At 29.6% G+C, this 27,414-nt stretch overlaps 12 protein-coding genes and 1 pseudogene across 13 annotated transcripts, besides 6 other annotated features; 6 read left to right on the forward strand and 7 right to left on the reverse strand.

The window, feature by feature from the left end:
• Positions 1-1,018: 1,018 nt before the first annotated feature.
• Positions 1,019-4,363: a mobile genetic element.
• On the reverse strand, positions 1,132-1,968 carry TVAGG3_0571470 (zinc ion binding protein family; the record flags this gene model as incomplete). Its single annotated transcript, XM_001300874.1, has 1 exon — positions 1,132-1,968. One exon carries the CDS (start codon positions 1,966-1,968, stop codon positions 1,132-1,134), a length of 837 nt encoding a protein of 278 aa, XP_001300875.1.
• A 1,829-nt stretch (positions 4,364-6,192) lies between the features above and the next one.
• TVAGG3_0571480 (N-acetylmuramoyl-l-alanine amidase family) lies at positions 6,193-6,429 on the forward strand (the record flags this gene model as incomplete). The annotated part of the gene is made up of 1 exon (XM_001291432.1): positions 6,193-6,429. One exon carries the CDS (start codon positions 6,193-6,195, stop codon positions 6,427-6,429), a length of 237 nt encoding a protein of 78 aa, XP_001291433.1.
• Positions 6,430-6,448: 19 nt separating this feature from the next.
• On the reverse strand, positions 6,449-6,664 carry TVAGG3_0571490 (uncharacterized protein; the record flags this gene model as incomplete). The annotated part of the gene is made up of 1 exon (XM_001291431.1): positions 6,449-6,664. One exon carries the CDS (start codon positions 6,662-6,664, stop codon positions 6,449-6,451), a length of 216 nt encoding a protein of 71 aa, XP_001291432.1.
• A 69-nt stretch (positions 6,665-6,733) lies between these two features.
• Positions 6,734-7,159, forward strand: TVAGG3_0571500 (uncharacterized protein; the record flags this gene model as incomplete). The annotated part of the gene is made up of 1 exon (XM_051238798.1): positions 6,734-7,159. One exon carries the CDS (start codon positions 6,734-6,736, stop codon positions 7,157-7,159), a length of 426 nt encoding a protein of 141 aa, XP_051096622.1.
• Positions 7,160-7,799: 640 nt separating this feature from the next.
• Positions 7,800-20,513: a mobile genetic element.
• TVAGG3_0571520 (uncharacterized protein) lies at positions 8,764-9,213 on the forward strand (the record flags this gene model as incomplete). The annotated part of the gene is made up of 1 exon (XM_051238799.1): positions 8,764-9,213. One exon carries the CDS (start codon positions 8,764-8,766, stop codon positions 9,211-9,213), a length of 450 nt encoding a protein of 149 aa, XP_051096623.1.
• On the forward strand, positions 9,254-10,019 carry TVAGG3_0571530 (uncharacterized protein; the record flags this gene model as incomplete). The annotated part of the gene is made up of 1 exon (XM_051238800.1): positions 9,254-10,019. A coding segment is annotated over one exon (766 nt), but the record flags the coding sequence as incomplete, so codon positions are not given.
• On the forward strand, positions 12,169-13,518 carry TVAGG3_0571540 (phage tail repeat-like family; the record flags this gene model as incomplete). Its single annotated transcript, XM_051238801.1, has 1 exon — positions 12,169-13,518. One exon carries the CDS (start codon positions 12,169-12,171, stop codon positions 13,516-13,518), a length of 1,350 nt encoding a protein of 449 aa, XP_051096625.1.
• Positions 14,911-15,679, reverse strand: TVAGG3_0571550 (annotated as a pseudogene). Its single transcript has one exon. A coding segment is annotated over exon 1 (769 nt).
• On the reverse strand, positions 17,146-17,867 carry TVAGG3_0571560 (DNA/RNA polymerase superfamily; the record flags this gene model as incomplete). Its single annotated transcript, XM_051238802.1, has 1 exon — positions 17,146-17,867. A coding segment is annotated over one exon (722 nt), but the record flags the coding sequence as incomplete, so codon positions are not given.
• On the reverse strand, positions 17,881-19,286 carry TVAGG3_0571570 (DNA/RNA polymerase superfamily; the record flags this gene model as incomplete). Its single annotated transcript, XM_051238803.1, has 1 exon — positions 17,881-19,286. A coding segment is annotated over one exon (1,406 nt), but the record flags the coding sequence as incomplete, so codon positions are not given.
• On the reverse strand, positions 19,336-20,442 carry TVAGG3_0571580 (uncharacterized protein; the record flags this gene model as incomplete). Its single annotated transcript, XM_051238804.1, has 1 exon — positions 19,336-20,442. The coding sequence occupies one exon, from the start codon at positions 20,440-20,442 to the stop codon at positions 19,336-19,338; it is 1,107 nt and encodes a 368-aa protein (XP_051096628.1).
• An 841-nt stretch (positions 20,514-21,354) lies between the features above and the next one.
• Positions 21,355-21,406: a mobile genetic element.
• A 2-nt stretch (positions 21,407-21,408) lies between these two features.
• On the forward strand, positions 21,409-21,843 carry TVAGG3_0571610 (uncharacterized protein; the record flags this gene model as incomplete). Its single annotated transcript, XM_001309964.1, has 1 exon — positions 21,409-21,843. One exon carries the CDS (start codon positions 21,409-21,411, stop codon positions 21,841-21,843), a length of 435 nt encoding a protein of 144 aa, XP_001309965.1.
• A 393-nt stretch (positions 21,844-22,236) lies between these two features.
• On the reverse strand, positions 22,237-22,872 carry TVAGG3_0571620 (uncharacterized protein; the record flags this gene model as incomplete). The annotated part of the gene is made up of 1 exon (XM_001309963.1): positions 22,237-22,872. The coding sequence occupies one exon, from the start codon at positions 22,870-22,872 to the stop codon at positions 22,237-22,239; it is 636 nt and encodes a 211-aa protein (XP_001309964.1).
• Positions 22,873-23,108: 236 nt separating this feature from the next.
• Positions 23,109-23,944: a mobile genetic element.
• Positions 23,945-24,793: 849 nt separating this feature from the next.
• Positions 24,794-25,603: a mobile genetic element.
• A 1,282-nt stretch (positions 25,604-26,885) lies between these two features.
• Positions 26,886-27,414: part of a mobile genetic element that runs on past the window's edge.

Below are 27,414 nucleotides of genomic sequence, written 5' to 3' on the forward strand. Positions count from 1 at the left end.
ACGAAAAGATAATTCAGGTTTCACAAATTCGAACAATTGATTGGAAATCAGGCAATCATTAATATTATTAATATCTTTCTATATATTAATATTTCTTTATTTTTAATTTCAAATAACAATCAAAATATTCAGATTAGTCTCAATTTTGGTTAAGCATCAATTATTATCTTCTCAATTTTTATATTACCCATATTCGCTCTCTTTCTTGCTACTGGAATTTCTTTAGATGTTAAAAGGATATCTGACAGAAAACAAACAGCCCTCGAGCACTATGGCTTCGAACAAGGTGGAAAATTCGAGCTTCATCTCTATCTTCCGATTGGCATGAACTGCACACTTTCACTTTTAACAAGAGAAGGCTTTAATTACGTAAGGAATAGACATGTTAATCTATGTGAGAAACCAGCTTCAATAGGAAATGTCTCCATGTCTAACATTTCAGATCAAATTACTTTCGTTAATTGGACTGGTCAAATTTCCAAACCAGATATTTATAGACCTATTGTAACCATATGTTCAGCTGAAGTTCAGGCCTACTCGATTACCTATAAAGCTTTTAATCCGATTTCTCACATTGATTCAAGATTTCTGAAAGCTCCATTTATTTCAGAGATATTCGCTCTTCTATTCCTTTTCTTTGCTGTTGTTGGTGTACTCAATTGGGCTTTACATCCTCAATTTTTGATTCCAGTTTTGATTTCTAATACACTTACATCAATATCAGCAGCACTTTTGTTTACCTCATACTATATATATTACACGAAATTACCTTTCCAACAAGAAGTGTCATTAGGACTCAGACTCATCTGCTCGTTATTTTTAAGTCTGACAGTTATCCTTTCCCTTATAACCGGCCATATGACAGCTTGCGGGTTCTCAATTATCTCACTCGATCTTCATACGAAGTCAGCAATTATCAACATAATTACCACCTTGATTATGGGTGTTTCTCTATTTATCCTTGACCTCCATATCAGTCTTGCAATCAGTCTCACTGCTGTTTTCGTTGCAACTGGAGGAGTATATAAGAATTTCCGAAAAAGTGACACCTAAAAAGTGACACTTTCGATAGGGAGTAACACTTAAAAAGTGACAATTTAAAATTCACAATAAATAAAAATAATAAATTTTTTAGTCTATTAAATTATTCTTTTCATTGAAATTCTCCAAAAATTCTTCGAAATGTTCTAAAATATAACCTGGAGAATTATAACAAAATTCATTAATTTCTAACATATACGTATCTAACAATTCATTTGGAATTTCAAACGATCTTAAATATGTAATTGAATTTTGTATCTTCTCATTTATTTGAGAAAGTTTTTCTTCAGCATTTTCCAATAAAAATCTTAATGGATTCAAATTGGCTTCTTGATTCTGAACAAAATTTAATACTTGGTATAAACGTGATTGAACTTCTCTTTTCAATTTTGTTTTATAATCTGTCAATCGAGGCTCGCGAATTCTAATTGAAGGAATAAAACCTCTTTGAAGTAAATCGTTTTTAATACGATAAAAGTAATTGGGTGCAACTTCTTCTAAAAGATTTTTGACAAAAACATCAATTCTTTGATTTTTAACGCAGCCAAAATCGTGATATTTTATCTTTTTAAATAAAGATTCAGAAACGTTATTCACAACGGTTAATTCATTTGGTCTGGCAGCGGCTATCCACTGTTGTTTATGAATGTCCCACTGACGTGTAAAGTATTGATTAAATTCCAATTGATCTTGAATTTTATCAATAATGTGCTCTTTATACATTTTTGCAGCATCTTCTTCTGTGCAATCACGATAATAACATAAAATGTTCATAAATTTTTCGACTTCTGATCTAATCTCTTCATCATTTATCTTTGAGAGATTCTTTTTAAGTGCGCGTATTACATGTAGCGCGCACCAAAAGATATTGCACTCCGGAAATGAATTCCTAATCCCGTTGAAAATGTTTAGTGCACAGTCAGACATGATAAATTCAGGTTCTGTGTGAGTTGTTTCAAAATATTTACTTAAGCAAAAAGAAATATTTTCACTATTATCTGGATATATTATAAAATAACACAAAGGGATAGAATGAGTATTAGCAAATTTGGTAGCTAATACATAAAAAGGAAATCCATGAATAATTAATTTAAACGTAGAGTCTAAGTGATAAATTGGTGGTTTTTCATGAATTTGAGAGATCATATCATTATCAGAGTAAATAAAAACCAATTTGTCTGGAAAATCAGTATCTTCACCTTGAATGTCAAAATAAATAAGGTCATCATGTTGATCTTCCCATTGATTAACATAGTTTTGTAAAGATTGAAATTGATTTAAAGATATGTCTGGTAAAGATCTCATAAGATCTTTTTGTTGTAAATAATATTTCAATTGATTGATTGCAGTTTGTTTCATAGTCATGTGAATACAAGTATGATCTTTAGGTATTTCAAGCGTTTTGTTGACTTCTTGTGTTGCATTAAGTGGACTTCCGTGATTCATGAGAAATTTTTTAATCCAAGCACGGTAAGTACCACTTGTAGGTGTATTTTTATGTTGTGGTGGTGGTCCTGAGTGAATATGAGTTAAGTTTGCAGATTTAAAAATGTAATTGTCGAAATTTTTAATAAATTTAAAGCCTGCTGGGCAGCCTTCGTATTCGCATCGGTGGTAGATTAATACTCCTGTTCCAATTGATAGTTTTTGTGGGTCTTTGACAAATCTTATGTTACCATGCAGCTCTGCAGCTATAACAAAACGAGAATATTCTAAATATCCTATGGCTTGATCAACCTCGCATGGAGGATCGGGTGGAGGATGTTGCATTGAGCAGCAAAAAGGAAAAATAAAATTGAAAACTCACATTGAAAAAATAACGGTTTAATAGAAAATATTTTTTTTCTTCTGAAAAAGAATTATCTTTGAGTATCTAAATTGGGATAAAGGATATAGAATAGATAACTAGTACTTAATATATGATACATGTACACGAAATGGAAGAATGTGTACTAAAAGAAAGAGAAATTTTAGCTTAATATTTTACATACGAATCAATTATCTTTGGTTAAAAGGTAGAATTGTTGGCTATGATGTACTGATTCATGATCAGTACATCATAGCCAACAATTCCTTATACAAAATTCAAAAACTTGGGTGCAATCAGAGATTGCACCCAAGTTTTTGAACTTTCTTGAGGGAATTAAAGGGTGAGAGATTTATAGTCTATCTATATATCTCCCACCCTCTAATTCCCTCCCTGACAGCGGGAAACTTTGTCTGAATGTTAAACTATTCAGACAAAGTTTCCCACTGTTTGCGAAGGAATTGTTGGCTATGATGTACTGATTCATGATCAGTACATCATAGCCAACAATTCCTTATATAAAGTTCAAAAACTTGGGTGCAATCAGAACTCTGATTGCACCCAAGTTTTTGAACTTTCTTGAGGGAATGGAAGAGTAAGAGGTATACATTATGAATATATACCTCTTACCCTTCCATTCCCTCTGACAGCGGAAAACTTTGTCTGAATGTTAAACTATTCAGACAAAGTTTCCCGCTGTCAGCGAAAGAATTGTTCCATCTGGTGCATAGAGTGTGAATCTATGCACCAAATGGAGCAAGTCCCTCGCGAAATTGCCAAAACTTGCGTCGCATTTCAAAGATTGTGACCCAAATTTTGGCGATTTCTAGTAGAGATGGAGTATTTTGAGTCACTGACCTATATGCAGTGGCTCAAAGGGCTCCATCTCTACTTTGAAGCAAGGAAACTTTCCTCGAAATTTTGATAATTTGAAGAAAGTTTTCAAGCAATTAACAAAGGATTACTCGCTATGAGGTAAAAATTCTAGATTTTCACCTCATAGCGAGAGCTTCCCTTTCATTGCTTGAAAACTTTCCCCAGCTTCAAAATTGGGGAAAGGGCTGTAAAGTCGACTCCGATACCAGCAGGTACCAGAGTATTTAAAAGAGAAGCCCTCGTACGAGTTTCTATGAAGACCTTCTCATTCAAGAAGATCTTAATAGAAAATCGTACGAGGGCATTGGAAACTCGCGTCTGGTACATGTTGGTACCAGAGTGTTTGAGATTTGAAGACTCTGGTACTAACATGTACCAGAATTTATGATGAATTTAAGATGGACCATTATAAAATGGTAGCGGTTTGTTTCAAAAAATTTAAATGAGATTTGCATAGATATAGATTATATGATTTATACATATGAAAAATAATATATAAAAATATAATTTTGAGATAATTATGTAAATAATATTTTAAATATTTGAATTTGAGGTATAATTTTATAGTAAAATATATTATAAAGAGTATTTATATAAATATTGTAAAATAATATAAGTAATAAAAATTGAGACCCCCTCAGTAGTAGGATAGGAAGGGTTGTGTGACTTTTTTTGTTACGTCTATATATAGATGAAGGTATATTTTCACATCTTCTATATATAGATGATATAAAAATTTTTTCTTACGTTTTTTAAGTCATGAATTCGTACGAAAGCGCGACATTATTAAATAAATTAGTAATAAATATTATATACTAAACACATTAAAAAATTAACATTAATTTTAAAATAATTTATTTTTTATCTTTTATAAAAGAAGCTATATATAGATGATGTCAGATATTCCGCGATTAATTAAACATTGTTTAAATCCTGAATGGGTTAAACTTCAATTTAAAAATGAAGATTGTGAATTATTAAATGAATATGAAAGCCAAAATAAGCTAATGAGGTATAAATATAATGATAAAGAATATTTAATTTCATGGAATCAATGGAGTCATAATCAAAGACCTCATAAACGAGAAGAAGAAATTGAAAATAATGAAATGGAAATCATTGATGACATTAAAGAGGATGGAATTCCTAAATTTTGTAGAAAAACCTTTAGAACTAAGTTAGGAGCATATAAACGTAGAGTATTAAATCCTGAATATCTTAAACATTTATTTAAAAAGGAAGACTGTGAATTATTAAACGCTAATGAATATGAAAATGCTAAATCAAAATTGAAATATAAATATATTGGAAGTGATGAAAGGTGTAAAGATAAAGATAAAGTTTATTCAGTTTCATATAATAACTGGCACACGTTAGGGATAAGAAAACATTTAGGAGATTATGGTAAAAGTTCTGAATTCTTTAAATCTAGTATATACGAGAGAGTAAAAGAAATTAGAAATAATTATTTTCATGAATAAAAAATAAACTTTAAAATTCATGTCTTACATTTTTGAATAATTTATTTTTTTAATTCGTAAGAAAATGAGTGGATCAAGATTCGTAACCGTCAATCAATTAATGGATGCTCTTTCACCAATTCTTGAAAATGTTAAACAAGTAGATGTTTATTTCGATGATTATGTAGAAAGTTTATATTATAAAGGTAAGTTTAATATTAAACCTATTGCTTTTGCATTTGATAATAAATTAATTGAAAATGCAAAAATTTGGGAATTAATTCCGAATATTGAATTTATAACAAATATTAATGATAAATGGTTTAAACGAATTCCAACCACAAAAGTTCTTTGTAAATTAATGATCAAAACTGAGGAAAAAGAATTTAACAGGTTTAAATATCATCCAAATAAAGTTTCAGAACTAGAAAATGAAAAACTTCAGAAAAAATTAAACGATAGACTTTCAAATGATCGTATTGAAAAAATAAATAAACTAGCAGAAGTTGCATTTAATAATGAAATATTTGATGAATATAACCTTGAACTCAGTGATGGGCTTTAAGGACCCAGGCTCAACGAGTCATGATTTATGATATCAATTATCTGATTTATTCTTTCTTCAATCTCTTCTATTCTTTTTGTTAAATCATCTATTTTCATTAATGAGGTGATTCTTGATTGAGGAATAGATTTCAAACTAACCACTCCTTTTATTTTTGAAATTTTGAATCCATCAACTTTAAACATTTTATTCAATTTACACGTTGTCAATTCTTCAAATAATTTTTTATTATTAGCATAATAGTCATTAAATTCTTCAACAGAAGAAAAAATTTTTATTTCAGTAATTGGTTTAACAACGTTTATTTTTTGTTGAACATTTCCACTTTCATTTATTTCATCCTCCTTTGTTTCATTTATTTTTAAAATCGGTTTCATTTATCATTAAATAAAAATTAGAATATAAGTGATGAAATATATTTTTTAATTAATATTAAATCAGAAATGGCGGCAGGATTCTTTAAAAAATTATGGGAAGGAATTAAGAAAGCTGCGGGTTGGGTTCATCAAAAGATTATTAAACCTATTGCAAACTTTTTGGCACCAGTAGCGAAAACGGCAGGAACTATCATAGGTGGAGTATTAGGTACTAAAGCAGGTAATCCGGCGATGGGAGCACAAGCAGGTAACGCAATTGGTGGAATTGCTGAAGGAATACTTAATAAAATAGGAGGTAGATAGTGGAAAAAATAAATTATTTTTATCTTAGTATCGGTTGTAGTCTTTGATAAACTTTTTCTCCTTTATTTAAAATTTCTCTTATTGGGGCAGCTTTTGGCGTTATTGATTCAGCAATGTCACTAATTGCTTCTTTATTCTTAAATATCCAATTTGCTCCTTTCTTCATTGTTTCCCAAACTTTATGCGCTCCTCTTTTTACTTTATCCCACAGTTTCTTAAATATACCTGCAGCCATAGTTGATTATTTCATTAAAATTAAAAATTCATTTTCATCTTTTAATTTTGATTTTTTATTTATTAATAAATGACGACTAACTATTTAGTGCCAAACACTAAACCGATTAATGGAAATGTGTTTCATTCATTCGAAAAGATAAATGAAATATTCGCAAAGAATGACGGTAGAAGATATTATAGAGAACTTGAAAGTTCATGCTATGACTCTGATGCTCCATATTTTGATGATAAACAAACTCATTTAAGAATTACAAATCCGGCTCATGATGTGAACCAATTAGGTGACACATATATTAAACGCAAAGTTAAAGCAACTCTAGTTTCAAATAAAGCTTTCACATGTGATGCCGCTTTTAAATGCATGCGTTTATTCGTTGGTTACAAATCATCAAATCAAAGCTTTAAACAATTAGAAGTAGAAACTGAAAGAGGTGATGCTGGTTATCTTCAGATGGATTGCGCCCGTGAATCTTTCGGCATTTGCAACATATAAACCAAAATCAGAAAGGAAAGTTAAAAAGTTTGTTCATTCGTTATATAATAATGTTCAAAAATATGATAACTCAGTATGTGGTAAATATATTGACCCTTCAGAAGTTTTCAAGAAAGCAAATGAAGAAGTTGATATCACTTTTGATATGATTATTCCGGTAAATGATTTGTTAGCATTTCAGGCGTTCGATGATTATCCTAAATCATTTGGTGAAATCATTCTTAAATATTATGTTTTCAGGGATACTTTAGTATTTTGTCAGGTTGACCCGTTAAGAGTTGCTGATTTACAAAATTACGTTTATGAAAAGATAACTGATGAAAATTATGAAAAGATTATGAATCATGTTTATAAATATGATCGCAAATTCCAACAAATCGGACTTCCTGCCAAATTAATTACAAGCTTAGCCGCTACATCTGCTGACGCAACAGTTGAAGACGTTATTATTTCATGCACAAAGATGGAAGTTTTAGAGGATAAATGCATTACACCAGGATACGGTTTAATTGAAGAATCAGTTAAAGCAATACCACGTTTATTCAGTAAGGAAGATCCATTCATGATTCCAGCTCAACATATTGACGTTCGTTCACTAAATGGAGGTTGCATCACTCCTGAAGGTATCAGCTCAGATTTCTCATACGCTCTTCATAATGTTACAGATGTTGTGTTAGCATTTCCGAAGAATGCAATGCAAAGAACAGTTTTAGAAAATCCAATGCTTCGAGGTCTTCAGGTCACTATAGATTCCAGAAACTTCCCCGATCAAGCGATGACCACAGTGGGTGACATATTCTTTACACGTATGCTTCAAGCTTCTGATTTAGATGGAGTGAATGAATGCACAGAAGAATACGAGGACTCATTAACTAGACCACTGAATGATGATGATGGCATGCCATTAGCTAGAACATGGAAAGACCAAACTTCATTCTTATGCACTATTCCAGTTCAACGTGATGGAGCGGGTATATTCTTTGATGGATTAGAAACTTTCAATCACAAGTTACAGTACAAGTGAAAGCTTATCCAATCATTCAGGGTGAAAATGACACTTACTGTTCAAAGTGACAAATCCTCCTCAGGTTTGGTTTACTAGGACTACGTATTGGACATGGACACCGGATGAAGGTTTGAAATATCATCCAACAGGTACACCACCACAGTATAGAAGTTCATATGATGAAATATTGATGAATAGAAATGTTTAAAATTATAAATTTATTTTTGATTAAATGGATTTAAATTCTGAAGAATTAGCAGGAGTATATAATACATACGTAGATGATATGATTAATGAAGCATTGAGTGATAATAGAAATGCTCTATCTAAGGAAAAATTAATGAAAATTCCATATTCTGAATGTTACTTAAATTCAATCACTGCAGCAATTGGTAAACAAAATAAAGGTAAAACATTAACGATATTAAAACAAATTATCATTATTGCTAACACTTCCCCCCATTCACATGTGTTAATTTATATCAACCGTTCAGGTTCACCTTCAGATGATACATTTGAATCTTTAAAGCATTTAATCAAAATTCCAATTATTTATTTATCACAAGAAGAAGCAGAAGATTATTTAAAAAACTTTTTAATGTATAAAGAATTATATAATACAATCAAGAAGCAAGGATTAGAGGATAAAATTATTGATAAACAACGGGATGAATTATTTGAAACACTTTCTATTTCAAATTTTGATAGAGAATTTTTGCATTCACTCATTTTTCTAGATGATGCCGTGAAATCAAAACTAATAACAAATGAGAAATCATATTTTAATCAGTTATTAACTCAATGTCGACACATTCAGTGTTCATTCTTCATGGCTGTTCAATACTTCAAAGCATTAAGCACAAACATTAAATCAAATCTATCAACCCTTTTCATTTTCAGTGGGTTTAGTCGTCAACAGTTGAACGTTATGCTTTATCAAGTGAATTTACCAATGAGCATTAATGAACTTTACACACAATATCAGCAATTAGGTGAACATGGAAAAATAATAGTTGATTTAAATAAAGGAGGTGTTAAATTTGATTAACTTTTTATAATTAATTTTTATTTTTTATTTATAATTAAACATGACTGAAATTGCAAATCTTCTACAGGTTCCATTAAAACAAGGGACAAACAAAAAGGGGGGTGCATATAATAGAACTATGAAAGTTCCTGATGGAATGAAAGAATTAGTCCACATTGTTGCTGGTCTTCAAAAAGATGTTAAACAAATGAGAAATGTTTTAACATTACCAGAAGCTCAAGCATATGCCAAACGTCATGGTCTAAATTGGGAAGCACATGAAGCAGACATTACAGGACCAAATGGAAAACCTGATGGTATAAATGAAGTTTTCGTTACTGATGGTCAAGGTAATATTAAAGTCATAAATGGGTATAAATTAACTGTATCTGATTATCCTAAACGTAAAGCATATAATGAATGTTATCCTATACAATTTGATGAAAATGGAAAAGCTGTTAAACAATACATTGGAGAAGGTGAACATGGTCCAATTAATTCATACCGTCATAATCCATATTCTTATTTCAATGAAGAATTAAATGCTATTGAAGAGGGACCGGATGGATTACCACGATATGTTAATCAGTTTGATGGTCAATATACAAATTTGAGACCTGAAATTCCAGCTAAGAAATTCTTTAAAGTTGCTTTATTCGATCCAGTGTTCAATGAACAGAAAGAAGCAATGAAAGCAGAATTTAAACCAATTCAAGTGGCAAGAATTTCTTCATCTTCACTTTCAGAAGCGTTCAAGGAATTGATAAAGAAACCACTTTATTCTCAACAAGGTTATAACTTTGATTTAATTAAAGAAAGTGATAGACGTAAATTGGAAAAATCAGATGGTTTTAAGAATGCATGTAATGAAAATGATTAAAGATATTGTAAATGATAAAATAAGACTGGAAGAAACTCAAAGCAATATCAATAACATAATTGGTGCAGTTACAAAGAAAGTATAAGCAAACAATGATGAACCTTGGGATATTACGTAACAACTAAATAAAACTTTAAATATATTTTTCTTTTTTTATTCAATTATAAATGAGAAGACGTTTCACAAGTCAAAAGAACACAAACGCAAAAGCAGAGATTACGGTTGGTTATAACGTAAATGATGATAAATCACGAATCATTCAAAATGTTAAAGTTAATGTTAGCCCTGAATTAACAAGGTCAGCAACTCAACCAAATTTATTAACTCGTGACTTACCGAAGAATGAAGAGAATGAAGAAAACCATGAGAATGGAGACCCAATCATTTTATCTGAACCCGGTAAAGAACCTGTTGAAATTCCCACTTATCCAACATACCCCCCACCTCTTTCATCAAACATCGAGAACCCAGGAATCTACGATTCCAGTCGCAATGCGCCATATAAAATAGACATTAATTCTGAATTAATGAAAATTTACCGTGATATAATAATTAATAATTATGATTCAATAATAAATTTAATTGATCAATCCGGTTTAATTATTTTTACCTTATGAATCATTAATTCACATTATCGCCATTCTTTGTGATGTTCAGGATTCAGACGTTAAGATTCAATTTTTCATAGATGATGAGGTTTCATGCTGCGGAACAGTTGCAAAAATAAATCCTATAAAGGATATTAGCACAATTAAGATATCAAAGAACAGAACAACAACTGAACTTCATTTAACATATAATGATATTTATAATAAAATAGTTGATGAATATAAAATATCACTTGAAAAATTCTTTGTTAAGGCCATTTAATATTCAAGCATTAACATTATTGAATAATAATCCTTTGAATCATAATCAATAATAATTGACCTTTCACCAGTTTCTATCGTTTGTTTTATTTCTTTTTGTTCCCACTATCCGATCGGTCATTGTAATTGTTTTTTGTTATTGTATCAGCTTTATCTTTAACTTCAATCTTTTTTCCATCGGGATATTTAAACCAAAATTCCAAAAATTCGATATTGTCAATCTGTTCATATTTTAATCTATCAATTGCATTTTTAATACCACTGAAAATCTTATGAAATGGTCATTATATGGGTTTGATTGAACTAAATTTGAATGAAGTGAAATATAACCCGATGATGAATATGACATTGACTCATATTTTTCTGAAAACACTAAATTTATAACATGAATGAATTTCTTATTCGTTGAATTTATGAATTCTTGAGGTAATCTTATTCTAGTTTTATTTATCACTGGAAAATAACGCTTTACCATATTTTTAATCGTAATAAAAAATGTCAATTATCAATATTATTTCGAATAATAACTGTGAATTAAATTTAACAGTTAGCGGAATTTATAATGTTACTCTCGTTTCTGTGAGTGGTAAATTTAATCCCATTCTTTTAGACCCTTCAGATTATATATCATTTATTAAAGATGACCAAGAAAAAACGTATGATATGTATATAAATAATGTGATAACGAAATGGGATATTAACATGATTTTAAGTTATTTAAATGAATCATTTATCGTATGGTATGAAGAAAATTTTAAATCAAAACCTGATAAACTTTTTGAACTTGATGAAATAAATAACCTTATTAAATTTCCGCTGAAAATTAAATTTTGTACTCCTCATCTTCGTTCATTGTTGGGATATTAAATTTTGAAAAAGATGTTGGGATGTTTGTATTCTGACACTGGTTCCAATTTCATTTTAATCAAATGTGATAAAGTTAATACCCCAATGAGATTTTCACATCAAACATTAGACCCTAACTCTTACTCATCAATACAAAACATTTTATCCATCAACTTAAACACATTTTCTTTATCATATCCGTTTCAATTATCCGGGAATTCATTTCTTCTTCATTCAAAAGATTTATCAAATATTAAATTTAGAATAACTGACCTATTTGATTGTGATTTAGAATTCATGAATGAAATATTATGGCAATTTCAAATAGAAAAAATAGCTGATGAGATAACGGATTAAATATTTATTTTTAAATCATAATAAATGATTAAACAACAGCAACCACAACAACTTAAGGCACAGACCATTACATACGCCATATATGCATATAATTCAAAGACGGCAGAACAAACGCAAAGGTTGAAATATGGAGATTTGGAGATAGTATTGAAAAATGACCATTTCGAATTCGTTTGCAAAGGTGGTGCAGTGATATCAAATATAAAAGAAATTTTATTTATGAATTCAAAAATTAAAGGTATAACGGATGATATAACATCAATTCCACCAGAAGAACAAAGATATTACGCATTAAATGCATTTCCTAAAGTTTTGAAGATTGGAAGATTTAATTTAAATGAGGAATTCATAAAAGGTTTCCTAAATGACATAATGAAGAAAGCAGATAAGGAATATGTGGTAAGTGAATTAATGAAGAAAGCAGATAAGGAATATGTGGTTAGTGAATTAATGAAGAAAGCAGATAAGGGACTTGTGGCTAGTGCATTAATGAAGAAGGCAGATAAGGAATATGTTAATGAAAAAGATAATGAAATTATAGAAAGGGTTGAATGGTATCATGAACGGACATCGAAGATTCTTAAAATTAAAGCTGATACAGGATGGGTTTCAGAATGTTTAGACCTTAAAGCAGATAAAACTTATGTTAACAATGAGTTAGAGAAGAAGGCAGATAAGAACCATACACATACAAGTTTTACAACTGTTGCTATAGAAAGTATTGAAGGAACGGTTGAAGAAACTGGTGGGGATGTATTATATTGTAAACCTCCTAACTTTCCACAAGGTTTAACATCGGATGACAACATAACGACGATGAGAAACATTAGATGTAAAGATGTTTATGTCATGAAGGATGAAGATAATATTAAATTCACTGCTCAAGATTTATATGACAAGAAAGCAGACAAAAAAGAGCTTCAAACATTAAAGACAGAAATACTTCAAACATTATATCCTATAGGCTCTATTTATACGTCAATGAACTCAACAAATCCAGCAACAGTTCTGGGTTTCGGTACGTGGGAACAAATAGTTGACAGGTTTTTGTATTGTGCAAACTCTTCAAAGGAAACAGGAGGAAGTAAAACGATTTCAGGTGAAAATTTACCTGCACATAGTCACTACATAGATTTAAGTACATCTCAAGCGGGTTGGCATAAGCATAGATATTGGGATTGGTCAGCAATGATAAAAGGTAAAGGATATGATGTTAAAGACAACGTTAAGTTTGCTATAGATTGTTACTGGAGTAACACTGAGGGAGGAGGAAACCATACACATCGCGTTTCAGGATATACACAAACAACGGGACAAAGTAAAGATTACATGCCGCCATTTATGACAGTTTACGCATGGTATAGAGTTCAATGAATGAACTAAATATATTTTATGTCTGTAATTAATTAGGTAATGAAGTAATGGATGAACTGCAGAAATAAATGGTTACGTTAATGGTTACGTTAATGGTTACGTTAATGTTTTCAGGTCATTCAAAAATAATTAATTATTGAATAACCTAAAAACATTAACGATAAAATAAGTGATAACAAATTTTTATTTTTATCATAAATGAATACCCCACAAGCTCAAAATTTACCACGAATCATAACAAGGGAGGAAATGATAAAAATGATGCGAGAACTTGCTAAAAATAACAAACCACTAAAATTGAGAAAATGTGGTTATGCAGTAATGATGGAAAGAGAGACGTTGTCGAAGAGGAATAAAAATTAAATTTGGATTGAGTTTAAAAATTCATCTTTATTAAATTCATCTCTTCCAATCAATTTATTTATTTTATTAAATTCTTTTATTTTTGCTTCACTCAGTTTAATGATTGAACGATAAGTTTCTAATTTTTCGATTATTTCTTTATCGTTTTCAACCCCACCGCATTGCGACTTCTTTTTGTAATAGCATATTTTTGATTTAATTCTGTTTAGTTTCTTTTTATATTCATTGTCTGGACTCTTGACTGCTTTGTTGTCACTCATTTTCTTACGAAATAAAAAAATTAAATATTATTTAAATATAATGGAGTAATAAAATAAATCGGAATTTCTATTAATTTATTGTTAACCTCAACTAATGCATTGCCGTTAATATATCTAACAAACTCAGCTATTGTGTCAAATCTTCGTCTTCTTTTTGTCATTGATTTATCAGTTTTTCCATAATCGAGATGAATTAAAACTTTATTCCCTTGTTTAAAATTCATGAGCCCCGAATTAATTTGTTCACGTTTAACATCATTTAACCTTTCCATTTGCTTTCTAATATATTCCCATTCTTTTGAAATATCATTTTTCATTTCCACTGGTTTCATGTTTATAGTTCTATGCCATGTATTATTGTAATAATATACTAACTGCTGTATGATGGAGTCATGATTTCCATCCCAGTATATCTGACCGTTAACCCCTAACGCATCTCTAAGAGTTCTCATTACCGCATCAACTATTTTATTATGAAACGTATATGGAGAGGATGAAAAGTAAAAATTAATTTGTGGGAAATAATGAGTCATAGCTGCCTGAAATCCTTTATCACCATCACCCCTATATTATCTACTCTTTCATGATCTAGTAAGTATTGAATAGCTCTTCTTGTTTCCTGTTCTGTTTTCCCTTTCACCGGAATGCAATATAAATATCTGGTGTTAATGTTAATGGCAAATAAATAAGTAACGTTTCCTTTTGAATATTCCAGATGATCGATTTCGTATGAATATGGATATAGTGCAAATGAAGGGCGACTAAATTTTTCCTTTAACGGTTGAATTTTTGGGTCAATTGGTTTATTTAATATCTTGAAATCCTTTTAAAATCTTTTTGCTTCTTTAATGTTTGAAATGGATATAATAAAGTGAATGATGAAGGATTAACTGAAGGAGGAGGAGTACTACTGTTGGAGGTTTTGGTGTTGTAAGTGGTTTAATTTTATCTGCTTTGATTTTGGATTTCATTCCTCCTTTCATTAATTCTGGATGTATTCTATTCATTTGTTTTAAATATGCTGTATATAAAGGTTTGATATACTTTCCCGCTTCGAGTTTATGTTGAAGGATGAATTCCAAAAGTTGATCTTCATTTAAAAGTCGGGCTGAATATGGTTTAACTAATGAATCATAAATTAAAGCTTGTGCATCATTTATGGTCTGAAGGACCTGGGCGTTTTGTACCATTTGTTTTTGTTCCTTTGGCTTTTGCGGCTCAGGATTATATAATTTATATAATTCATCAATATCTTCTTCTGTTAATACTTTATTTTTGAAATCTTTCAACTGTTTAAGTTGTGATTTAGTTTTTTCCTTTGTATATTCATTATTTTTAATTTTGTCTTTAATTTTAGAAATTATTTTATCATGATATTTCAAAACTTCATTTTTATAATACGGATAATAATAATCCATATCATCACCCGTTATATTGTTATCATATTTTTGGAGATATGATTTTAATTCATAATAATTAAGAAAATTTTGATTAAGTACTAAATCATCAATTAAAATTTTTAAATCTGTGTTATCCATTTATATAAAAATAAAATAAATGTTTAAGGGTGCCCACCTCTTTGAATCATAGTATCAAAACCATCATTAACGGTTCCTTTTGTCTCTTCTGTGGCATTTCATTAAAAATAAATTATTCAAAATTGTATTAAATAAATGGTATACAACATCCATTTTCACAACATACAGCCTTAGTGTGTGCTCCTGTTAATGCAGTCTTACCGATTGTTAAGCGAGTCATTGACCTGTTTTTAAGTTGTAAATTAATATTCTGACCATCAAATATCACTTTATCATTTATTATATCCAAATAATTTTTAGGTGTTAATTGCTTATTTTGTCGTAAACTAACACCTTTCATTTTTTGTGCAATCTTTTTAAAATCACCCCCATCAATTGAACCGTTGAATGATGTATAACACTTAGGACATAAAGCAACCATGTTATCACCTTGTTTCTCAATTGCTAAACCCAATAACTTCTTCTCATGTGCTTTTTCTTCAGCTTTATTCTTTAATTTAGGTTTAAATTTCTCATCAAAACAGAAGAAATCAAAAGGTGCGAATTTGAAAATGTTTTTATCATAAAATTGTTTATCGGTAACAATTGCTTGAAATGCTTGAGTGTTAGGAAGATTTGGTCGCCAGCAATGCCCAATAAGATGAATCGGTATCACCTTCAATGAAATGAAAACGATTAAGATTCATGCATTTATACATAAAATCATAAATGAAAACTAAATACCAGTATTTTGCATTATCTAAAGTAAAAAATGCCTCTTGTAAACATGTATCACATCTATAAAATCTATCTTTGAGCATCACTTGATACGTATCCTCTTCCTATTTCTCTTATGTTTTTAAACTTATTTGACATACATGCAACGCGTGCCTCTGTGCATTCATTATTTTAGTCTTTGCGTAATTTTGTGTATTCATTGCATCGTAACCATATGATCCATTAAGTGAAATTTGCAAAATAAACTTTTTCCTTTATTTCCTTCTAATTCAGCCTTTTGTCTTTCGTTCATAAATTTGTTCGCAAATTCATTAAAGCAAGTGTTTTTCGTAAATGTTAAAATTGATTGAATATCATCAATGATAAAATGAAATCTGTCTATTAGATACCATAGATAATAAGAAGAAAATGGTTGATATTGGTTGTGTGTTGATGCTAATTGAGTTAATTTCCTCTGTTTCTGGTCAACTGGTAGATTGTTTGATTTCATGTAATTATACATAAAACTGCCAATTGTTTTTTCATCTGTGATAATATCTAAGTTTCTTATTATCGGTAAAAAGTTTATGTAATCATTAATGTATTTTTCATCAATGTGACCCTTTACTTCAGCCACGAATAAAGTATTTCTCTTCTTAATTATTCCCAGTGCTTTTGCTTTCTTTGTTGCTGTATCACAAATGATAACACCATTCAATCTTCCCGGCATATACATTTTATGGTCAGTATATTGAATGAAATCATGAGGATTAGATGAAAATGATGAAGGATATAATGAATTAAAATCAACACCAACGAAATGAGTCATAATGTTGGTGGTGTCCTCATTTGATACAGTTTTAGTTTCTGGATTATATGAAAGTTTATTAATGTGCGTGATTCCTTTAAGATTAACACGATGTTGAACATTTGATAGACCACCAGTAATTCCATTACGGAGAATGTGATAAGCTTCAACTGAATCTAAAGTCATTGGTAAATTATTTTTTAATGCGTAATTTCTTAAATTGATTCTTAAACGTTGAACATCTTCATCTTTATTTGATTTTACGACATTGCAATAACAACACATTAACTGACAATTTTCTTTGGTATGTGGTTTTTCATTATCGATTCTATCCAATGTTGGTTTATTTGCATATGTAAACGCTTTACCACACATTTTGCATTTAGATGAAAGGATTAAATCGTGATAGTATTGAAAATCATCCATTGAAACATTATTTTTAGTATCCCTTTCTGCTTTTTCATCTTGTTTCTTATATGATTCAATTTTATATTTCCAATACTTTTTCGTTAATTCAAAACTTGATTCTATCTCTTCCTCAGGATATTTTTCATTAGGATTAAAGTCTTTATATGCTAAAGCGTAACGAATCATTGAAGCATTCGATGATAAAGAAAGATTATGAAGCATGTCAATTTTATAAACAAATGTTTCTTCAATAATTTTATCAATTGGGTCAATCATAATTTCAACATCTTTATTGCAATAATGAATAAAATATTCTAATCTATTCTTAAAATTTTTAGCATCATTGAGATATATTTGATAATCACTATCTGATATAGTTTCTTGGGTTAATGCTGAATAAAATGAATCTTGAGTGAATGGTTCCTCTTTATATAATTCTTCTTCGTAATTCTCCCATGTGATGAATTGATAAGGGAAAAAGGATTTAACACGTGATTTATTGTTTCCGAAATCTTGAGTGAATTGGTCTAATGTCCCACCCGCTATATAATTTCTGATGTCAATAAATCTCAATTCATATGGAACGTTTGTTTTCTTTACAATGATTTGCTTAAATTGAGAAGAAGAACCCAGCATTGATTTTATTTTCCATTTTGCAGTGTTTAAATCACGAAGAATTAAATTTAAATCAAACTTTCCCGAATTAAAACCTATGATATTCACTTTATTGAATTCCTCATCTAGAAGTTCTTTAAATGCTTCCTTCTGTTTTTCATTTAATGTTTGGTCTGAAAGACCTTCAGGACTCAAAGAGTCCGTTTGCGGCTTCATTAATTCTTCATATTGTTCAATATTTGATTTAGCAACTAATGAACAGGTTGAAAATAAAAACTCAATCCAATCAGAAATAAAAGAATCACTCGAAGTTAAGCAAAAATTCCTCGTATATGTTTTATCATTTAATTTAACCGTTGATGATACCATGAATGGTTTTAAGTAAGCGTTCAAAGTTGCACACTCAGAAAGTTGTAATTCTTCTTTAGTCTCTAATGTTTCGAAGTCAAAAGTAATATAATATCTTGTCGGTTGATAATATTCCTGCAAATTATGAGCTAATAACCACTGATATATCTTCTGTTTCGTAATATGTGGTGCATATGGTTGCTGGGTCTTTTGCAATTGAACGTCTTGAATTAATCTTCCATTATTTTCTTTACATTTCTCACAATGCTTTAAAAATCTTCTTTGGTTTTTCCTTTCTGGATCATCACGGATAGAATAAACTTCTTCTTTACAATATGGACAAACTCTATAGCCGGTGAGTGCTTCAACGTCTGTTATTCTGTCAGCGTGAAGTTTTCCACATGGACTCTGTGTTAATAAAATATTTACTGTTTCAAATTCTGGATCTATCATTATTGATTCCACTAATGGAAAGTCTACCTTATTTATGTCCACGTCTTCTGGTTGAGGATCACAATAATAGAAATCAATATTAACATTTAACATTCTCGCTAATCTCTCACTTTCTGATGAAATGTCAAACCCTTCATATGAATCTATTGCTTCATTTAAATAGCTTCTACGAGTTTTAGGATTAACACCATCAGGAATGTTATAGAAGCGTTTAAATAACCTTCTACCTTCTGCTCTAATTTGATTATCATTCATTTTAGCTGTTCCGTTTTTGTTCATTTATGTAAGAATAAAAAATTAAAAAATAAATAAAAATAAAGTTTATTTTTTAAAGCCCATAAAATGAATTAAGAACACATAAATTTTTATCATCTGCGACGTGACGAATACATTTTAATTTACTCAAGAATGCGTACCCTGACACATTAAATCTAATTCCTGTCTTATTTAATTTCACAACTTTGAAAAGGAATGTATGAATAGCTATAAAATGATGAGAAGATGTTTTATGGGTTGCTTCCATTTTTTCTGAAATAAATGAATAAATATAATGTTTATAAGTTTTCATATCTTTTATATTCTTAATAACGAATGGTATAGACCTTTCCACTTCGTCTTCCTTCGGTGCTGTTCTTTCATATGAAACATTATTAGTATCTTCAATAATGAAACCACAATCACATAAAATTTTATATGTTCCAATGGTTTCTTTTGATATTTTATCTAATAAATCAAAAACTTTATCAACACCTGTGCATTTATTTAAATAATAATTTGTGTAAATATCATGATCTTCTTTCTTAATCGTATTAGTTGCATATGTCACGTTTTTAAGAGCTTTTTTGAATTTTTCGGAATCTAAAGGTGGTGAAAGTAGGATACAGGGGTATTTTTCATTATCAATAAATTGTAACTTATGTTTACGTATAAATTTAGTACCTTCTTCTGAAAGTGTTTCATCTATTTCGCCATCTAATAAATTTTGTGTTGATTCTGAGACATAATTTTTATATCTTTCTTCATGAGATTTCTGAACTGCTGATTCTGAAGCTGGGATATTCATTAAACCCTCTACTTCATTTTCATTATATTTTTCAACTTCTCTTAATTCCTTAATTTTTTCATCTATTTCATCTCTTATTTTTTCCAGTCTTTCAATTTCATCGTATTCATCATCTTTAATCCGTTCTTCATAATATTCAGGGAAAACATCAGGTTCTTTAGGTTTTTCTTCTTCAGATGTGGGATATAAGAAATTTATAACATCATCTTTATTCATTTTTCCATCATAATCTAAATCATTTAATAACTCGGCAAATTTTTGACAATTTCTTAAATAATATTTACTAACTTCATAACACATCTCATCTAATATATCCTTTATTTCCTCGTTTGTGAATCCTAATTTTTTAACGTTGTTAGTTTTGACGCTCATTTCATACAAAATAAAAAAATAAAATAATAAACATAACTAAGTTTCTAATTTTTCGTAAGAAGTTTATTTTTTATTCATGAAAATAATTATTTCTAATTTCTTTTACTCTCTCGTATATACTAGATTTAAAGAATTCAGAACTTTTACCATAATCTCCTAAATGTTTTCTTATCCCTAACGTGTGCCAGTTATTATATGAAACTGAATAAACTTTATCTTTATCTTTACACCTTTCATCACTTCCAATATATTTATATTTCAATTTTGATTTAGCATTTTCATATTCATTAGCGTTTAATAATTCACAGTCTTCCTTTTTAAATAAATGTTTAAGATATTCAGGATTTAATACTCTACGTTTATATGCTCCTAACTTAGTTCTAAAGGTTTTTCTACAAAATTTAGGAATTCCATCCTCTTTAATGTCATCAATGATTTCCATTTCATTATTTTCAATTTCTTCTTCTCGTTTATGAGGTCTTTGATTATGACTCCATTGATTCCATGAAATTAAATATTCTTTATCATTATATTTATACCTCATTAGCTTATTTTGGCTTTCATATTCATTTAATAATTCACAATCTTCATTTTTAAATTGAAGTTTAACCCATTCAGGATTTAAACAATGTTTAATTAATCGCGGAATATCTGACATCATCTATATATAGCTTCTTTTATAAAAGATAAAAAATAAATTATTTTAAAATTAATGTTAATTTTTTAATGTGTTTAGTATATAATATTTATTACTAATTTATTTAATAATGTCGCGCTTTCTTACGAATTCATGACTTAAAAAACGTAAGAAAAAATTTTTATATCATCTATATATAGAAGATGTGAAAATATACCTTCATCTATATATAGACGTAACAAAAAAAGTCACACAACCCTTCCTATCCTACTACTCCCCTCCCTGTTTTTGATGTTTTGTCACTTTTTCGGTAATTCTTATTGTTTCTTATGGGTGTTTCTCTATTTATCCTTGACCTCCATATCAGTCTTGCAATCAGTCTCACTGCTGGTTTCGTTGCAACTGGCGCTTTTGTTCACATTTTATACACACTTCTCAGAAATCTCTCAAATTTGGTTGAACTGAAGTCAGAAACGTCAGACCAAACATCAATTCTCAAAATTAGACTGGCATTTCGTGCGACTCTTACTTGGGTTTGTTCACTGATTATTTGTCTTTTTGCTGCACCACAGGAAATCGGTCAGAACCTTCTTTTAGGACTGGCAACATCACGTGCTGCCCAAAATGGAGGCTTATGCTTCATATTCTCATTTTCTGGTGGATATTCAGTAGAAGATGAGATCAAAAATGACAACGATCTAGTATACATCGAAGAACCTACATGCGAGAAGTCGTTAAGCTTCATTGCAGCTGAAACTGCCTAATTGAAATCTCTATCCTTTTGTTAACTCATAAATGTTTGAACTTTCTATCTTAATTTATCATGTTTTTGACTACGATGGCTCGAAACGAACTCGAAATTTTAAATATCGAAAGCCATATAAAGGAAATCATTATGAAATTGACTCATTCTATGGTATGAATGTATTGAAATGTTGAAACATAGTGAAATCAATGATATTGATGATCCGAAATTCGGATTCGATAAAAAATCTATTGTCATTATTCGTATATCATTAACATATTGCTAATAATAAGACATATTCGTAATATGTGAATGAAGATCTTCCTAAAAATAAAGTTAAAATCTTCTTTGCCAAACAATGAAAATTAAAAAATACAAACATAGTTTTACATGATTAGTAGCGCAATAGCAGTTAGTGATTCCATGACTTCTGACGACGTTGTAGGATTGTTGTTGCTGGAGCAAGCGGAGCTTGATCAGTCGGTGGTGGAATTCCACTCAATATTGTTTGAAATTGTACGCTGAAAAATGTATAGTCTTCGTCTGAAAATTCTAATGAGTGTGAATCGTATCTCGCGGTATTAAAGAAGCTTATATAATTTTCTGCAATTTCTGTTGAAAATGATATGCCTTCTTGTTCTTGAAGCCAATTTATATAATCTTGTGCTGTCATTGATGGACTTCTAGCATAATTAGCATCAAATTGTGATGCCGCTTCTTCAATTTTCTTCAAACTTGAGCATATTTCATTTCGAATAGAAATAACTCCTGTTTCTGTTTTGATAAATCCTGATGCAAGATGATCTTTTTGGGGTAGGGGAACGACAGTAGAACGTTTTTCCCATACACTTGCAATCATTGGTTCTAGTTTCCCTAGATCTTCTTGCGTTACCCGTAGTTTTGGTTCCATAATTTCTTTTTCTAGATTTTTTAGAATTTTGCTCCTTATGGAAGCAAGAGCAAGAAATGCAACAACGAATACAAATATGGATATAAATATCAAGATAATCCAAATGACAACGCCTCCGACAACACCTAAGGAACTCATTTACGAATAAAAAGTGAACTCATTTATCATGTAAAATTCAGTTTATCTTTGGTAATATGGAGGGTTGTATTGTCCTATCAATAAACAACTTTAGATTTGAACAAAAACTAAATCGTGCAACGATTATTGTAAAAAATTATAATTTGAAACTAATTTTATATTCATTCTTTTAGAATTCATATCGCTCTTTTACGATTTGTCATTAAAATTGTTTAATTCCTTTTAGAACATACATGTTATAGACCGAAAATAGATTTTTTCGGTTTTCTCTTCAAATAATTGAAAGAATGATACTATTATATGTTTATTATATTATATAGCATATAATCATGCTATAGCCGAAAATTATAAGTTTTGAGAAGATTGAATATAACACAAATAAATTTGAATGTAAGTTAAATTGCTTGTTGTTTTTAATAGCTATTTAATGAGAAATCCAATATTGCAAAATTCAAATTGAATGATTGAAAGAACAGAAAAAGTCATTCTTTTCAATTTCGAATATGTTTCATTGTATTTATAATTATATGGCAAATAAGATATTTAAACTTGATTTTTGAAGGAAAATTCACAAAATTGAATAAATTCAAATAATTTTTATTCAAAAATAAACTAGTTATTTGAGTTTAATACCAATTATCTATTCAAACTACAAAGTTTGTAATTTAAAATATTTTGTGAGATCAGATTGAATTAATTCAAGGTTCTTTTCAATTAATATTAATGACCATATTACGCATTTTCGAACATTCTAAACCAAATATATAAAAATGGGAGAAGAATGTTAAATTTGCTAGACATGGGGGAGTTGTCTGCAAAGTTTTAGCTCTTATCTCTAACAAAAAATTAATTTTTAAAAAAAAGACCGAATACGTTTCACAGCGAGAAAAAAATAAAAGGCAAGATAGAATTTTCTAGACATAAAGAAGTTGTTTACCGAGTTTTAGCTCTTATCTCTAACAAAAAATTAATTTTTAAAAAAAAGACCGAATACGTTTCACAGCGAGAAAAAAAAAAGGCAAGATAGAATTTTCTAGACATAAAGAAGTTGTTTACCGAGTTTTAGCTCTTATCTCTAACAAAAAATTAATTTTTAAAAAAAAGACCGAATACGTTTCACAGCGAGAAAAAAATAAAAGGCAAGATAGAATTTTCTAGACATAAAGAAGTTGTTTACCGAGTTTTAGCTCTTATCTCTAACAAAAAATTAATTTTTAAAAAAAAGACCGAATACGTTTCACAGCGAGAAAAAAAAAAAAGGCAAGATAGAATTTTCTAGACATAAAGAAGTTGTTTACCGAGTTTTAGCTCTTATCTCTAACAAAAAATTAATTTTTAAAAAAAAGACCGAATACGTTTCACAGCGAGAAAAAAATAAAAGGCAAGATAGAATTTTCTAGACATAAAGAAGTTGTTTACCGAGTTTTAGCTCTTATCTCTAACAAAAAATTAATTTTTAAAAAAAAGACCGAATACGTTTCACAGCGAGAAAAAAATAAAAGGCAAGATAGAATTTTCTAGACATAAAGAAGTTGTTTACCGAGTTTTAGCTCTTATCTCTAACAAAAAATTAATTTTTAAAAAAAAGACCGAATACGTTTCACAGCGAGAAAAAAATAAAAGGCAAGATAGAATTTTCTAGACATAAAGAAGTTGTTTACCGAGTTTTAGCTCTTATCTCTAACAAAAAATTAATTTTTAAAAAAAAAGACCGAATACGTTTCACAGCGAGAAAAAAAATAAAACTGTACACTGATTTTCATTTTCATTTCCAGTCACTTTACTTATTATTTTTTCTTTTTTTCATTTTAATTATAAATTATTTCATAATACGTTTATTTACGTTACCATTTTCTTTATTCTTTTGAATTCCATACTAGACACTTATAGGATATTTTGATTGTTAACGTACTTCATTAGAATGAATCCTTACAAAGGGTATGTCGATCGAATTTACCTAATTGGTATTTCCAATCAGATTGAAGAAGGTAAAATGACATGGGAAGAAGCTTGCACCCATGTTCCCATCGCCCCAACCCTTCAATCAAATGATTTCAAATATTGAGATGTTTCAAAATCTTTTTTACAAAATCAATTTAGCTTACAGAATATCCCATTGCCTAAAGGCAAGAAAGGTCGTAGGGTCAATCCTACGACTAATCAAAGCTCTTGCTGTGATACATGACCACTGGCCTTTCCCTGTGGTCAAACAAAACAATGGAAACGTTTGAAATTACAACAAATTGATGTATCTTATAGAGAAGTACGCAGATACTTCAAAGAAAATCATTTCACCAAGACGCGATTAGAGCATGCCGGGCCAGAAACAGCAGTAAGATATTGGGCGCTTTCACCCAATCTTATCTGGCACGCAGATGTTCATTATTTTAGGGGTGTTCGTGGCCAGTATATTTATGGCATAATCGACGATTTTAGCCGCAAAGTCCTAGCGTGTATACAAATACCAGATATGCTGGCAGCGACGACAGCGAACGTTGCGGCTTCCGCCTTCATTGAATTTGGCGCCCCTTATTGTTTCTGGACCGACAACGGTTCAGAAAATAGGGGCGCCTTTCAAGATCTACTTGATCTTTGGGGCGTCCAATGGCAGCATACAGACTCTCATTCTCCCTACCAAAATGGGAAGATTGAGAGATTCTGGCCGACATTGGAGCGCTGCCAAAGCATTCAGGCTATTCCTGCCTTTATTTGGGAGTACAATAATAACACCCGCATGAAGATCTCCCAATTAATCCATTAACTGGAACAAATTACACGCCAAATCAAATGTATCAGCTGAAACCGAAATACACAAATGCAGATACAGAAAGGTTGTGGCAAATATGGGATACAGATACAGGCATGACCGCTGTTGACACATTCACAGCGTAATAATAAACATAATTTTTTAATTTCATTTTTAACAAGTTTTTTTAAATGTATGTAATGAATAATTCATTAGAATATGATAATGCACATTGTAACAGAATAGAACAATCACCAAATTTTTTTTGAAATTAAAAAATAAAAGTAAAAAGTATAAAGTAATCTAACCAAAAAAGATATTTAAAAGAATTTTGGAAAAAACAGAATAAGGATAATGATATTATTTTAGATACACAATCGATGTACTGAAGAATAATCCGGTAAAATGATGATATAAAATTAGATTATTTTACAAGTAGCTAAAAGAATAAAACTATAATATAAAATAAATGAAGTTTAATGAAACAATAAAGGGTAAATAAATAATAAAGATTTTTATTTTATATCAGTATTGAGAAGAAGTAACAGCTGATACTTGGTAAACAACTTCTTTATGTCTAGAAAATTCTATCTTGCCTTTTATTTTTTTCTCGCTGTGAAACGTATTCGGTCTTTTTTTTAAAAATTAATTTTTTGTTAGAGATAAGAGCTAAAACTCGGTAAACAACTTCTTTATGTCTAGAAAATTCTATCTTGCCTTTTATTTTTTTCTCGCTGTGAAACGTATTCGGTCTTTTTTTTAAAAATTAATTTTTTGTTAGAGATAAGAGCTAAAACTCGGTAAACAACTTCTTTATGTCTAGAAAATTCTATCTTGCCTTTTATTTTTTTCTCGCTGTGAAACGTATTCGGTCTTTTTTTTAAAAATTAATTTTTTGTTAGAGATAAGAGCTAAAACTCGGTAAACAACTTCTTTATGTCTAGAAAATTCTATCTTGCCTTTTATTTTTTTTCTCGCTGTGAAACGTATTCGGTCTTTTTTTTAAAAATTAATTTTTTGTTAGAGATAAGAGCTAAAACTCGGTAAACAACTTCTTTATGTCTAGAAAATTCTATCTTGCCTTTTTTTTTTTCTCGCTGTGAAACGTATTCGGTCTTTTTTTTAAAAATTAATTTTTTGTTAGAGATAAGAGCTAAAACTCGGTAAACAACTTCTTTATGTCTAGAAAATTCTATCTTGCCTTTTATTTTTTTCTCGCTGTGAAACGTATTCGGTCTTTTTTTTTAAAAATTAATTTTTTGTTAGAGATAAGAGCTAAAACTCGGTAAACAACTTCTTTATGTCTAGAAAATTCTATCTTGCCTTTTATTTTTTTCTCGCTGTGAAACGTATTCGGTCTTTTTTTTAAAAATTAATTTTTTGTTAGAGATAAGAGCTAAAACTCGGTAAACAACTTCTTTATGTCTAGAAAATTCTATCTTGCCTTTTATTTTTTCTCGCTGTGAAACGTATTCGGTCTTTTTTTTAAAAATTAATTTTTTGTTAGAGATAAGAGCTAAAACTTTGCAGACAACTCCCCCATGTCTAGCAAATTTAACATTCTTCTCCCATTTTTATATATTTGGTTTAGAATGTTCGAAAATGCGTAATATGGTCATTAATATTAATTGAAAAGAACCTTGAATTAATTCAATCTGATCTCACAAAATATTTTAAATTACAAACTTTGTAGTTTGAATAGATAATTGGTATTAAACTCAAATAACTAGTTTATTTTGAATAAAAATTATTTGAATTTATTCAATTTTGTGAATTTTCCTTCAAAAATCAAGTTT

Source organism: Trichomonas vaginalis, chromosome II, assembly GCF_026262505.1.
Source record: "Trichomonas vaginalis G3 chromosome II, whole genome shotgun sequence".
Taxonomy (NCBI): domain Eukaryota; phylum Parabasalia; order Trichomonadida; family Trichomonadidae; genus Trichomonas; species Trichomonas vaginalis.